The sequence below is a fragment of the Bemisia tabaci genome, chromosome 10, assembly GCF_918797505.1.
Source record: "Bemisia tabaci chromosome 10, PGI_BMITA_v3".
In the NCBI taxonomy this organism is placed as follows: domain Eukaryota; kingdom Metazoa; phylum Arthropoda; class Insecta; order Hemiptera; family Aleyrodidae; genus Bemisia; species Bemisia tabaci.
In genome coordinates, this window is record NC_092802.1 from 4,235,277 (window position 1) to 4,247,943 (window position 12,667).

Consider the following 12,667-nt stretch of genomic DNA (forward strand, 5'->3'; position numbering starts at 1 on the left):
ATCTTGCAAATCTTGAGTGCTAAGAAACTTACTAAAAGTATATACTTTAAGCTTCATCATGAGTTTTTTTTTTCTTTTATTTCTTTTACTCCTCTCCAATCCAGGCATGCAAGACAGGAATTTTTTACATTCTTGGCAAGCAATATGAGAAATCCATTTTGCTAATAGCAAATTTTGTATTGCTTTCTCCATTTCAGGATTTTTTTTCCTTTTCTATTTCTCTCAGCAGTGAACTCAGCATTTATTAACCCGTTTGACTTTTTCTGCCTTTTTTGCTTTACATCCTTAATTCTCATTTATTTTTTCCTTTTTCTTTTTTGGTGTGTGTTCTCACTTGCTTTGTAATGGTCATGCACAGCGTTTGATAATGGTATGCAGAAGTCTTTAGTCAGTATGATTGGTACAATACCAGTTTATATTTTAGGTACGTAGATTTTATTTTTTTTTTTATTTATTGATAAGTAATTTGCATTATTCAGTGCATCTGGATATCATGGTATTATTTTGGAGTATTATATTCTTTAAACCTGCAATGGCCAGGATTCACGAACAAGTATTGAAGTAAATCATGGCGAAATCCACACATCGATGGCCAAAAAGCGGAACTACGTAGGAGAGACATTTTACATTTTGCCACTTCTTAAATTATCTTCTCACCAACATGAAGCACTGTGATTCCACTGCTGGCAAAATTCAAAAGAATGTCCCTTTTATTTTTGTTTTTTGTTTTTTGTCACAAAATTTCAAAGTCAGAGAGAAGAAAACTAAGTAAAATGAGGTAAGGTACAATCTAATAAGGCAAAGTGTATGTTTGAGACCAATGTGGACAAATAAAGGTGTTTGCATCTCGAGTTGAGCCGTTATTTTGGAGCCTAGTGAAGTGTAGAGGGTACCTACATGCTTTGACTTACCAATAGAATGCACCTGTACTCAACCTGTACTCAACCTGTACTCAACGTTGACTCAATGTAACGTCAAGAGGGTTTAAGTTGCAACCTCCTGGGTGTATCTGCCCATTGTGAGGCAATGTATGTCTACTCGCGCACTTTTGGCCATGAAAGTGGATAGTTATATTTTTCAATCAATCTTGAATTCACAAGAAACAAAGGAAAAAATGCTCCACAAAGGTATCAAATGTCGTTTCAGAAAACTGCAATCAGAAGAGAAGTAATAAGGAACCTAAGACTTCAAAAGCATAAAAGTGTTTCCCATTAAATATAATCAACTTAACTTATTCTGGAGTGAAAAACTAAGAAACTCAATGGCTCAAAATTTTCAAAGAAATAGCTTCATAATTCAACAAAAAATCTTTAAGAGACAGAAGAAAGAATGTTCATTTTTCTTTTAAATGAAAATGCTCTGAAAAAAGGAAAGTATAGCCTCATAGTGATCGTAAGAATTTCTTGGCCAATTATAGATATATTAAAGGAATAAATTTGAAGTATGCATCATAGGTAGGTTCAGGCTATTATACGGTTTTTGATTTTCCTCTCTGTGTAATTTTTCTATTTCTCTCTCTTCAGATGTCTGTTATCATTTTCCAATTTGTATCTGGCTCATGGACACACATCCTAAACATGCTCCTATCGTTTATGTTAAACCAACGGAGAACATGGTGATCAAACCATCGATGTATGTAGATTTTAATGGAAAAGTGTACCTTCCTTATCTTCATGAATGGAATGCGGTAAGTTATTTGCTGGTCGTCCAACACTGTGTCATACACAAAAATTGCAGGGTGATAAGTTCGTGAAAAGTCAGGGAAATCTGGGAATAGTCAGGAAATTTTACCCATCCCTGAAAATTTAGGGAAAAACTACCAATTTTTACTGTCGGAACTTGAATTTCTTTCTGCTAGTCGAAAGATCGAGTTATTTTTATTTTCAAAAGACTTTACGCTAAAAAAATCGTGAGCACACTATCATGACAAAAAGAAACATATAAAAGTTGAAGAAAAGTCAGGGATTAATTTTCACAAACCCTGAGAAGTCTTGAAAAAGTTAAGGAATTTTGAAATCAAGAAAATTTGTCACCCTGAATTGGCAATCAACAGGTTTACCGATTCTAAGTTTTGAGATTATGTCTCTGTTGACATTGTATTAGTTTACAAGTTGTTCTGGGTAGCTTGAGAATAAAAATAGAAAATATTCCTAAAGTTTTTCTCCTAAAATATTATGTTCTATTCTTTGCTTGATGGTGGTTGCGGGTTCTGCATTGTTAAAATTAGCCTTTAATCACTGTTTAATTACTGTGCAGCTTTAGCTATTTTTCTCAATTTTTTCAGGCAACATCTGATATCGTTTCTTTAATTCAAGTGATGTGTGCTGCCTTTGGAGAAGTGCCTCCCTTGTATACCAAACCGAAAGATAAACAAAATAGCTCTCCTTATCCTGTACAACCAAAAGGTGAGGAACCTGTGCCCATTGCGTATGCTTCTCTCCGATTGGGAAGTTTAAGAATGAATCAAACTTAAAATGCGCATCAGGGCGGTACTGCTTTATATCAAGCAAGCTTTTATCAAACAATCAGCATTCTGAAGTCTCTACTAGAAAGAGTCAGTGTTGGTTCATTTGTAAACAGCCATTAAAGCAAAATAAAAAGTTCAGTAGCAGCATAGAAGGAAACAAAAGTAGATGGCTTGAATAAATCAAGTTTAAGAATGAAAAAAATAAATACAAATGAAACAAATTTATAAAAATGGAAAAATCTGCCATGAAGGAACTAATAATTCAGTATGTGAAAGGTTCAGAAAAAGATTTAACAGGGTAATGTCCTTGTAACCCCAGGCGTCAGTTCAAATTTACTAGGGCTGTGCCAATGTGGTTTTTTTTATGTCGAATTCGAATCGAATATTTTTAGTTTTTACCTATTTTCGACCAAAACCAACCTCTGTGTTGGTCGAAGTAAAAATTGAATAAATAATTTTTTTCTTTCTAACTTTCAAATTTTGATTAAAGAAATTACTATTATGGATAAAAAGATAAGAATTAATCAATTCATTTAATTATCAAATGGTTTTGCGAACATTTTAATTTGCTAGGGAGAGAAAATTGTTTCCTTACAGGACGACCAATCGATCGAACTGTCGTGGAACTGTAAAACTGCTTCTTACTGTCCGAAAATTTGTTTTATTCTGTTTTACTCCACATCAATGTTGATCTCGTAAAGACAGTCTAGCAACATTGTAAAGACCGGGGTGCCGCGCGGGGCGGAGAAGGATAGGCTATGGACGTTAGTACATTCGCCCATTGGTACGCCATGTTGATGATGTATTAGGTGGAACTCAAGTGGCGCAAATTTTGAATTGATCCGTCTTAAGCGAGTGCCGTGCGCTGCATGAACCAATGAAACGTTGGCCTTTGTTTACCTAACCTCAAAACAAGTAGTTTGAACTGTGCGCCGTATCGAGTTCTTACTAGTTCATCATCAATATGGCCGGATGTACGAATATTCGGTCTTTTTTGTTGGATATTCGAAGTTTAGTCAATGTTGTCGAATAATTCGCTCATTCGGGGTTTCTAAGTTCGAGTTCGAATTGAATATCGGAAAAATTATTTGAACTCTAATATTCGAGATTTTCGAATATTTGCACAGCCCTAAAATTTACCAATTCAACTCCGATACTGTTTTAGCAATATGAATAATTCCCATGATCTCAAAATATTTGTAATTTACAATGCCCAGGATCTTGCAACAGTCATATTCACCAAACAGCCTCCATACAATATTTCCTGGAGTTCATTCATTCCATCGTCATTACTGTAACTTCTTTTCCTCGAGCGGTTAAAAATTGTGGTATTATTTCTTAAACAGGTTACATGCCCATGCCTGGTGGGAGCGGGGGAGCTCCGATGCCTCCGTACCCAACAACTGGAGCAGCGCCTTACCCTGTACAGTCCGAGTCTCAGCAGAGTTCATTTTACCCTCCGTACCCTACGCAGCCGATGTCTGGCTACAACATGCCACCATACCCACCAACCTCTAGTTACTCAGCCACTCCGTACCCAGTGCAACAGCCCACACCATACCCACCTCAACCACAGCCTTCTTATCCGGCAACAACTCAACCAGTGAGTAGTTTTCTTTTTTTTTTTTTGATGACTTCGATCTGAATCAGCCGAGGCATGCAGAAAATGCTCGATCATGTGTCCAGGGAGGGTGTGTGAATTTCGATAGCTAAGATATAATACCACCTATCTGCAAACTGACGATTTTACAGGATAAAGAAATATCTTCGCCATTTGTTGTAAATCTGACATCAGGTTTGCACTTTTTTTGTGTTTTACAGCGTCATTACTGCGCTCCCATGAAGAATTGCAAAAAACTAAAAACATCAGCTGCGTGTTTTACACTCTAGAATGCGGCAAAGCTGCCAACTCATTTTTGCGAAAATTGTCAGTCAGGCGGGATTGCTCATTAGCCCTTGACTTGTGGAAAGGCCCTAAGAATGTGGCGAAGAGTAAGAATTTGTATGGGCTAAAAATTTTGCAGGTTTTTGTCTTAGTCTTCGTAGACCATCACACCAGTATTAGATGCTCCTGTTTGTCAAGAGTTGATTTGTTGCTTCCGACGTTAATGGAACTGAACGCTCCTGTCTCTTGCTGCTGCTCTCTTCTGATCAGCATCAAAAAATAGATTTCTATGAGCTATGTCTAGAGAACTTTCAGTGCATCGAAAATACTTGTTGCTGTTTATAGTTTCGATTGACGCAACTGTAAATATTGCTGCTGCACCAATGTGAGCGAACATTGCATGATTAATAAATCGCTATGATGGGCATTAAAGCTCCAACTATGCAATTTCTTGGCAGAGCGTCATCAGCAACCGTCACATTATTATTTATCACCATTCTATATTTGTATTTTTACTCACTATAGTCAAATTCTAAATGGTAGCTACCTTTTCTTTGTTTCATTAGTCAAACACCGGAACCATTACTGAAGAGCATGTACGTGCCTCACTGCTCACGGCTGTTGAAGATAAACTGCGGCGTAAACTGAAAGATGTTGTGCAGCAAAGTCAAGCTGAGCTAGAAATCCTTCAACAGTCTCAAACAGAATTGAAACAAGGAGAGGCGAAACTGAATCAAATTCTAGCAAAACTAGAAAAGGATAAGGTAAAGATTTTTTCTCCCTTAATTCACAATTTGTCAGCACCTAGTAGCCACAAAGGACATTACAGAGTAAATGTCCTTGTGTCAACTCTTTTCAATTTTTTTCTAATATTCATTTTTCCAGTTTATAAAAGTCCGTTTTTCGATCTCATATCTTCTTTACATCCTATCATTCTGTTCATCTCTATTACTTTTATTACTAGACTTGCAACTGATGGCTACATAGATTATAGCCAGCCAATAACGCATAGACTTGTTGTCTAGCCACCTGTGACGTCATCAAGTTTATATACGTGTGCGCTGCGCCTAAATTGAGGTCCTTTACCATCTTAGACTCGTGTGTCTACACATAACGCCTTTTTAGCCCTTCAGGCATATTTTCAGAAAGTGTCAATCAGTGAAAGTGCATCATGGTGTGCAAATTTGACGAACTTTTCATTCATTCTTATTCTCAATATTTTGTGCAACATTTCTGTCAAATTCCAGATTCATAAAGTGGTAAACTTTATCTCAAAATTTTGTCTCTTTAATTTTCACTCCATTTCTCGTAGTTTGTTGATCCTACGTTAACAAAGATCAGCTGGTGCCGAACAGTTTTTTTCAACTAACTCTTAATCCTAACATGGTGCGAAACCCGTGTTCGACTCTTATATGTAAAATGTCGCCGAAACCAGACTCATATGTGTAACAGGGTGCAAAACCCGTGTTCAACTCATATACGTAACACCTTGTTAGATCCTCAAAATTTAATGGCATCAGAATAATTAGGTTTTCTTACTTTTCTTCTAAGTACTGTTCAGTACTGTTGCAAATTGATCGTCAAAAGGGAATCTTCAATTGCATTTTCAAATCTGCATTCTCGTTTTATTTTTCTAAAGAAATCTTAACAAACGTTGCAGGAATCCAAAATCCCTAAAAAAACCAACAACAAAGATACTCTTCAACCATTCATGTTACACAATTTTGGAGTATTGAGTGTAAGTATAAGGGCGTGTAGATGTGTGTAGTGTGACGTTTAAGTATAGCCCCTCATCAAACTTTGAACAAGCAATTAAGTCAGGCAAAGAGTCATTATGTGGTTAAAATAAATTCACTTGAGTTCCTTTGTGTAAGTGTGTCTATTATTTTTTGCAGTTGGAACTAGATCGTAGTATGGTAATGATCAAAGAAAAAGAACTGGAATTAGAAAAAGTAATAAGTCGTCTGGCAGAGCAAGATTCTTTAGACGTCGATGAAGCTGTGATTCCGACTGCTCCTCTGTACAAACAGTAAGTATTTTTTACCATGATTAAAAAATTAATCTTTTCATTATTTTCGGAGAGGAGAAGGGGAGCTTACAAACTACTATCTCTCCTTTTCATTAGTGCCATCGAGTTTTAGTTCAGGCTGCAAGTGTTGTTTGGAATTCAAATGACTAAACAAATAATTATTCTTGTAAAATTTTTTTGCAAATCTATTTGTTACTTTGTTGCTGCTTTGTTGGGGCAGAGATGTGAAAAGGGGGTACCTAGTCTAAAGTTAGTTACAGAACGGTCTGTGTGGCAAAATAGTCTTCGTCAGGTAAAATACTCAGGTTTTGAGTTTGGAACAAGGTGGAGAAATGGTGCTGGGTCTACACCATTTTGCGGGGAAACAAAGCCAAGAAATACCAAAAATTAAAATTAGAGTCAAAATTAAATTTTTTGAACTCAATGCGCACCAGTACAAAACTGAGTTTGGTGAATATCTACTGTCAGGGAATGGCCGTTAGGGCCACTGGTTGTTCAATTTCCGAGATTAATACACAGTCTTTAAAGTGTATATTTGTAGTTAGTCATTAGTGTTACACCTGAAGAAGGCAATCATGCCAAAAAGGCCCCAATGCAACCAAATTTTGACAACCCTCTTTTCAAGTCATTCGATAAATATGACAGCAATAAGGTGAGTGATGAAACCTCGTCAAGAAATCCTGAATCTAAAATGATTGCTTTAGCGTTGTTTCACAGAAAAAAGTGTATATTCCTCAGTGCAGTACTGCTGTGCTAAGGAAAACCGCCGTATCAACCTTCAAGCGTTGCCAAATTTCCTCTAGGAAATCACTAATTTTCAGAAAATTTTTTGAATATTTTTCTGCCAATTTCTCTGATAATTTTGTTTGTAATTTGATCTTAAGTGTCTGAAAATTTCAAAGAAAAATATTCACAAAAACTCAAAGACAATTTTTGGTAAAACCACACTCACTTGCGTAAAAAATTGTTTTTAAAATAACACCTTTTAAATAAGGTCCCGAAACGTGTCCCGTTATTTTAAAAACAATTTTTTACGCAAGTGAGTGTGGTTTTACCAAAAATTGTCTTTGGGTTTTAAGGAACTTTAACTTGTGTAGGCCCCTAACAGTATTCAAAGGGAAAAATATTCACAATTTTCCTCCGAAATAAACATTTTATCGGAGGAAATTTGGCACCTCTCGAATGTTCATACGGCTTTCTTCCTTAGCACGGCAGAGTAAGACCTCAATTTATCAAATCACAATTAAACTGGTTTCTGCGATTCAACAGATCAATCCTTCAAGGAGCTATGAGACCAATGTTATATTTTTCTGATAAATATCGGATTGAAATCTCAACCCGATTTTGATTTAACAAATCGTAAATCTTGGTTGATTTTTTTTATCGCCCCGTAAATTAGCAAGACGAGCGACACTCTCAAGTCATGTCTTGTCTTCGAATATCGTTTTCAAAGGATGCAAGAGCATTTTAACAAAGAATAAGACCGAAGTTCTTTTGGACCAGGAGTACAAAATAATAAGGTTTCACTAACAAAAGGAAAACTTGCATTTGTATGGGAAAGGAGTAGGTTTTAGGAAAGGAGCACTAGAAGGTGTAAAGAGACTGTACCAAAATCACAGAAGTTCTCGTCAATGGAGATTCAAAAAGTGCTTCAATATTTTTTCAACCCTAATCTATTTTTTATCTACCTATGATAACCAACATTCAAAGTTTTTCCACCTGTGCCCAAGTTGTCAAGTGTTTGATCAATGTGTTTCCCTCATTTTTCCAGAATTTTGAATGCCTTTGCAGAAGAGGCATCCACAGAAGATGCGATCTACTACATGGGAGAGGCGCTAAGGCACGGTGTGATAGACTTGGATGTCTTTTTGAAACAAGTGCGCTCGCTTTCACGAAAGCAGTTCATGTTCCGTGCTCTGATTCAAAAGTGTAGACAAAAAGCTGGTCTGGCTGGCTAGTCCCTCTCTCTAAGTCCACAAGCGCTTTTTTATTCATTGCTCAGATGAATTGATTGTGATACAAATCACAGCAAAGAAACCTACTTACCAAGCTAATTTACGCAGATCTGGTCGATTTGAGGACTCAGATTATAATATCATTGGAGGAATTTATCATTATCGAAATGCCCTGGTCGTTGGAATTTTCGACAAGCGACCTCGATGATGTGCATATGTTCCTTGCCACCATGGTCTTCCCTTTTATTTATAGGCCTGTATACTCGTTGAAGAAGAAAATTTTTAGCAACCGTTTGAGCAGTTCGAAGCTTTGAGGCTAAGTCTGCAACCTTTTTGTTTTACCTTGTTTCAATATTCCAAAAGCAGCCAGCATAAAATGCGGCAGATTGCTTGCTCTAAACCTATTTAATCAATTGTACCCATAAGACTGCTTTAATTATTTTTTGCAATTATTTTAATCCATTTGTTTTGAAAATCTTATTTTTTACCTCTGCGCAACTAGGTTTCTTCAAGAAATCATGACAAACGGAATGATTAGGTCATGCGCGTTTGCATGATCTAGTGTGAAGAGCCTGTAAGAGACTTTGAAGACTATTCCAGTATTGCTACAACTGTTTAGATTAGTCCAAGGTGAAATTAAGATACTAAAGACATCCTTTCGGAAACTCTTCATTCAATTTTCTATTTATTCTGAGTTAAAGTCATGCCCAACAAAGTCAGCTACAAACTTTAATGTTGATAACTAAAAGTCAGGTGTTCAGCCAAATCGATAAAAATGCTGAATATTAATGGTGTCAAAAAAGAGCTATATTGCGCCATAATTGTTGCAGTTTCCTTGAGAACTCTGAAAGGGAAACCAAGAGATTTGGTGCCTCCTAAATTGCGTTATTATTTGAAATGATGTTTTTGTACAACTTCCTGAGAGTGGTGAGCTTTAAAAATCGAACTTCCTATCTGTCAATTTTGAGAAAAGTGGAGCTGATTAAAAGTATTTTCAGCAATTTTATGCGCATTATTTGGCATCAATGGTGATTGCGTTTAGTTCCTTTTTCTTCACTGGGCGTCAACTGCATTGTGTCAACTACCTCAGAATAAAGGCTCTGCTTATTTGACACAGTAGCAGTGACTTGTCTTTGTAAGAAAAATTCATTTTTCAGCCCCGTTCTTTCTCAAATTTGAATGTTTCACATAAATTTAATTTTAAAAGGCCCATCAAGCTCATGAGGCCGTAAAGAATATCATTAAATGAATATCATCAAATGTTAACGAAATTTATCCGTATCAGAATCTCTTAGTTCTCCGTGCTGCGCCCTCAAGTTGTATAAGTTTTTCGTACAGAAATTTTCAACACGTCTCTGTAATTATTAATTGAATTTATTTATTTTTTGCTAAATGGGTCTGATAGATACAGTATCTTGATTTAGCCTGAGGACTCATCTTTATGCATTCCGTCACTGTGACTGCCTGATTTTAAGCCAACTCACTTACCGTACCAAATTGTGATAAAAAGCGTTGTTGTTTAAAAAGAAAGGAATGTTAGTCTTATGATTCAATTCAGACCGCGTTGTAATGGGTTGGTTTGGTTAAATTGTTGATGTAAAACCATGGGTTCTTAAACTTCCCATATACGTAGAATCTAACTGGATCGAAGGAGTATTACGGAAGAGATTTATGATGCAAGTGAGAAATCGCTCACTCCTACAGAATCTAACTGGATCGAAGGAGTAATACGGAAGAGATTTATGATGCAAGTGAGAAATCGCTCACTCCTACACCGATCTAGAAATATTTAATACCAAATGCGCCTAAAGTATTGTGTCAATTGTAATGTTCCTCTTTGTACGACATTAGTTTTATCATTATTTTAGTTAGGAACCAAAATATTTCGGCTTCTAAAGTTCAAAATTTAAAGGATGTCATTCAACTTTTTGAAGAAATTAAGTATTTTTCAATGACTTCTTGTCTAATGAATTTATGAATCTACCATGTCCCTCAAAAATCAGCAATTTGATTATCGAACAAATATTTATCTACATAACTATGATACATTTGCATCATGGAAAAGCAGTAAAAGTATTTTACCGTCAGCTTCTGAATGATTATAGGATCTTTGAAGGTCACCAATAAATTGGAAGTCTAATCAGGACCGTTTCGTATTGTATAAATTTTCCAGGAAATGTATCAAATGTGCTCAGCTATCAGGATTGTACATAGACGTTTGTTGAATTTGTATATACATATTTTCTAATTTTTTGTTAGTATTTTGTGTTTAATGAAGTTAAAATTACGATGTTTAGATTATTATTTTTACGTAATATTAAATCAATAAAGTTTATCATAATATTCGTATCTTGCAGTTGTTTTTTTAACTGCCTATTTATTAATTCTACGTTCAGAACTCAGTAATAATCATGATCAACATATTTGGAGAAACTGAGTTATTTTCTTTTGCAGTATACTTACTATAAATTTTGTGTTATGAAAAGTTCATCTCTTATATTTTTTTTTTCCAGAAAGAAGGTTTAGGAATCCTAACTTGATGTGTGAACTTTATCTGTAAACTATACCATTTAAAGTCCCCAGGATATTAATCCTTAACATTTCAATACAATGAAAATGAATGTATGGTGTTGACTCTCAGTGGCAAAACTAATTTATTTTATTTGAACAGCTTGTTACAAAGCACTCGTACGAAATAAGTATGTATGGTGTTTGAAAACTTATCATCAATAATGGGCCAAGTGTCAAAAGATCGAAAATGGAGTTAGATGTTCCATTTTGTACTAAGCATCAAGAATTTTTAAATAAGAAAAAAAAATCACCAAAAATGACCTGAAAAAATTGTGCTGGGTACACACCATTTTGCAGCAAAATCAAAGCCAAGAAATTCCGAACATTTTTTCAATTATAGTCAAAACATTTTTTGCTCTTAGAAGTACCAGTACAAGACTGAGGGGGGAGAGGGTTCAGCCTAGGTAGCTTCCATTGGAACATTAAGATGAGATCACGCCGAGAGACCGAAACCGGTTTGGGTCTTATTGGACCTCATCAGCAGATCACACTCGTCAGTGAACGAACCCAACAAAAAAATTAATTAAATTTCTTGGCTTTGATTTCCCTACAAAATGGTGTGGGTCCACCACCATTTCTCCACCTTGATTTTTACATAAGGGTGATTTCACGATAACAGGAATAGTTAAAATGTGAAATACCTGAGAAATAAAAGTGCACCAATTTTAACAGGATTTCATTACCTCATTCTAAAGGTAGTAAACTTCCTTTTTCCAGCTTTGGCACGCTCTATTTTGATTCAGTGCAAAGTTAAAGTGATTGATAAACAAGCCATTGAATCAGGTATCAGCGCTTCCCGCGGGACTGCTGGAGGTCCACGCAAACATGGCGGCCCTGCCAAATTGTGTCGGTTACGTAACAGACACAGCGTAACCGACACTCAAAAATGTGAGATTAAAGATGATACAAAAGATGAAACTTGGCAATTCTTGAGTTATGAGGTGGAATTAATGCTGCCTTAAAAGTTTTCTAAACTTTGGAGACTTCGTTTTAGTTTAATACTATTAAATTGAGGTTTTTGCGTAGTGAGGAATTAGTGCTACACACGTAAAAATCACTGGTTTTCATAATAATTTAAGTTTTCATTGTAAAAAAAACTGACTTATCAGTAATGGTTTTGTCAAGAAGACTTCAGCGAACAATTTGATGGCAGTTTTGAAACTCCTGACTCCATCTGGCGAGATAAACACTGCACTTAATACAACTGCAAAAATTTGTTGCCAAATGTGGCGACACCTCTTTCTTATGACTTTTCTCGCTCAATAATAAACATTTCAGTTCAAACTGGCAATTTTCTTGAACACTAGAGTCTCTTTTCAGCAAATATTGCCAAAGAGTTCATGATCAGTACTGATATGTTACCGCAAATTGCTCTTTTGCTTCAAAATCGGGGTTGGCGACGCGTAACCGACCGGACATTTTCGGCCTTTAAAGTCTCATATTATTAAATATAATAATAATTCATCATATTTTTTAGCATGGATAGGTTCAGGGACATCATTCCTATTGATTAATTAATTTGGTTTTCAATCGTTTTGCCCTATGTCGTTAATAACCCACGGCGACACGACTATTCCTATTATCGTGAAATCACCCATAAGCTCCATATTTAAAGTAAGGTGGCTGGTGGCTCCGTAACTTGAAATCACTCATCTATCGCCCAGGACTGCTGCAGATCAATTAAAAAGTTCGGTTATCCCTTTGCTGATCTCACTGATATGCGTCAAAACAAGCATAGCCAAGAAAACCTTTTCAAAACA

General features: G+C 35.8%; 1 protein-coding gene across 5 annotated transcripts in view; it reads left to right on the forward strand.

Moving 5' to 3' along the window:
• The window catches only part of TSG101 (tumor susceptibility gene 101), a 30,652-nt gene extending 19,967 nt beyond the window's left edge, over positions 1-10,685 (forward strand). For 3 of the 5 annotated variants that reach the window (XM_072305001.1, XM_019058392.2, XM_072305002.1), the window contains 7 exons: positions 359-424; positions 1,524-1,687; positions 2,285-2,405; positions 3,814-4,070; positions 4,919-5,116; positions 6,248-6,381; positions 8,153-10,685. In XM_072305001.1, coding sequence (XP_072161102.1) covers positions 359-424; positions 1,524-1,687; positions 2,285-2,405; positions 3,814-4,070; positions 4,919-5,116; positions 6,248-6,381; positions 8,153-8,339 — 1,127 coding nt within the window. In that variant the 3' untranslated portion in view covers positions 8,340-10,685. The remainder of the gene's footprint in view (positions 1-358; positions 425-1,523; positions 1,688-2,284; positions 2,406-3,813; positions 4,071-4,918; positions 5,117-6,247; positions 6,382-8,152) is intronic. The other 2 variants (XM_072305003.1, XM_072305005.1) reach the window with 1 other exon arrangement.
• The last annotated feature ends 1,982 nt before the right edge of the window (positions 10,686-12,667 follow it).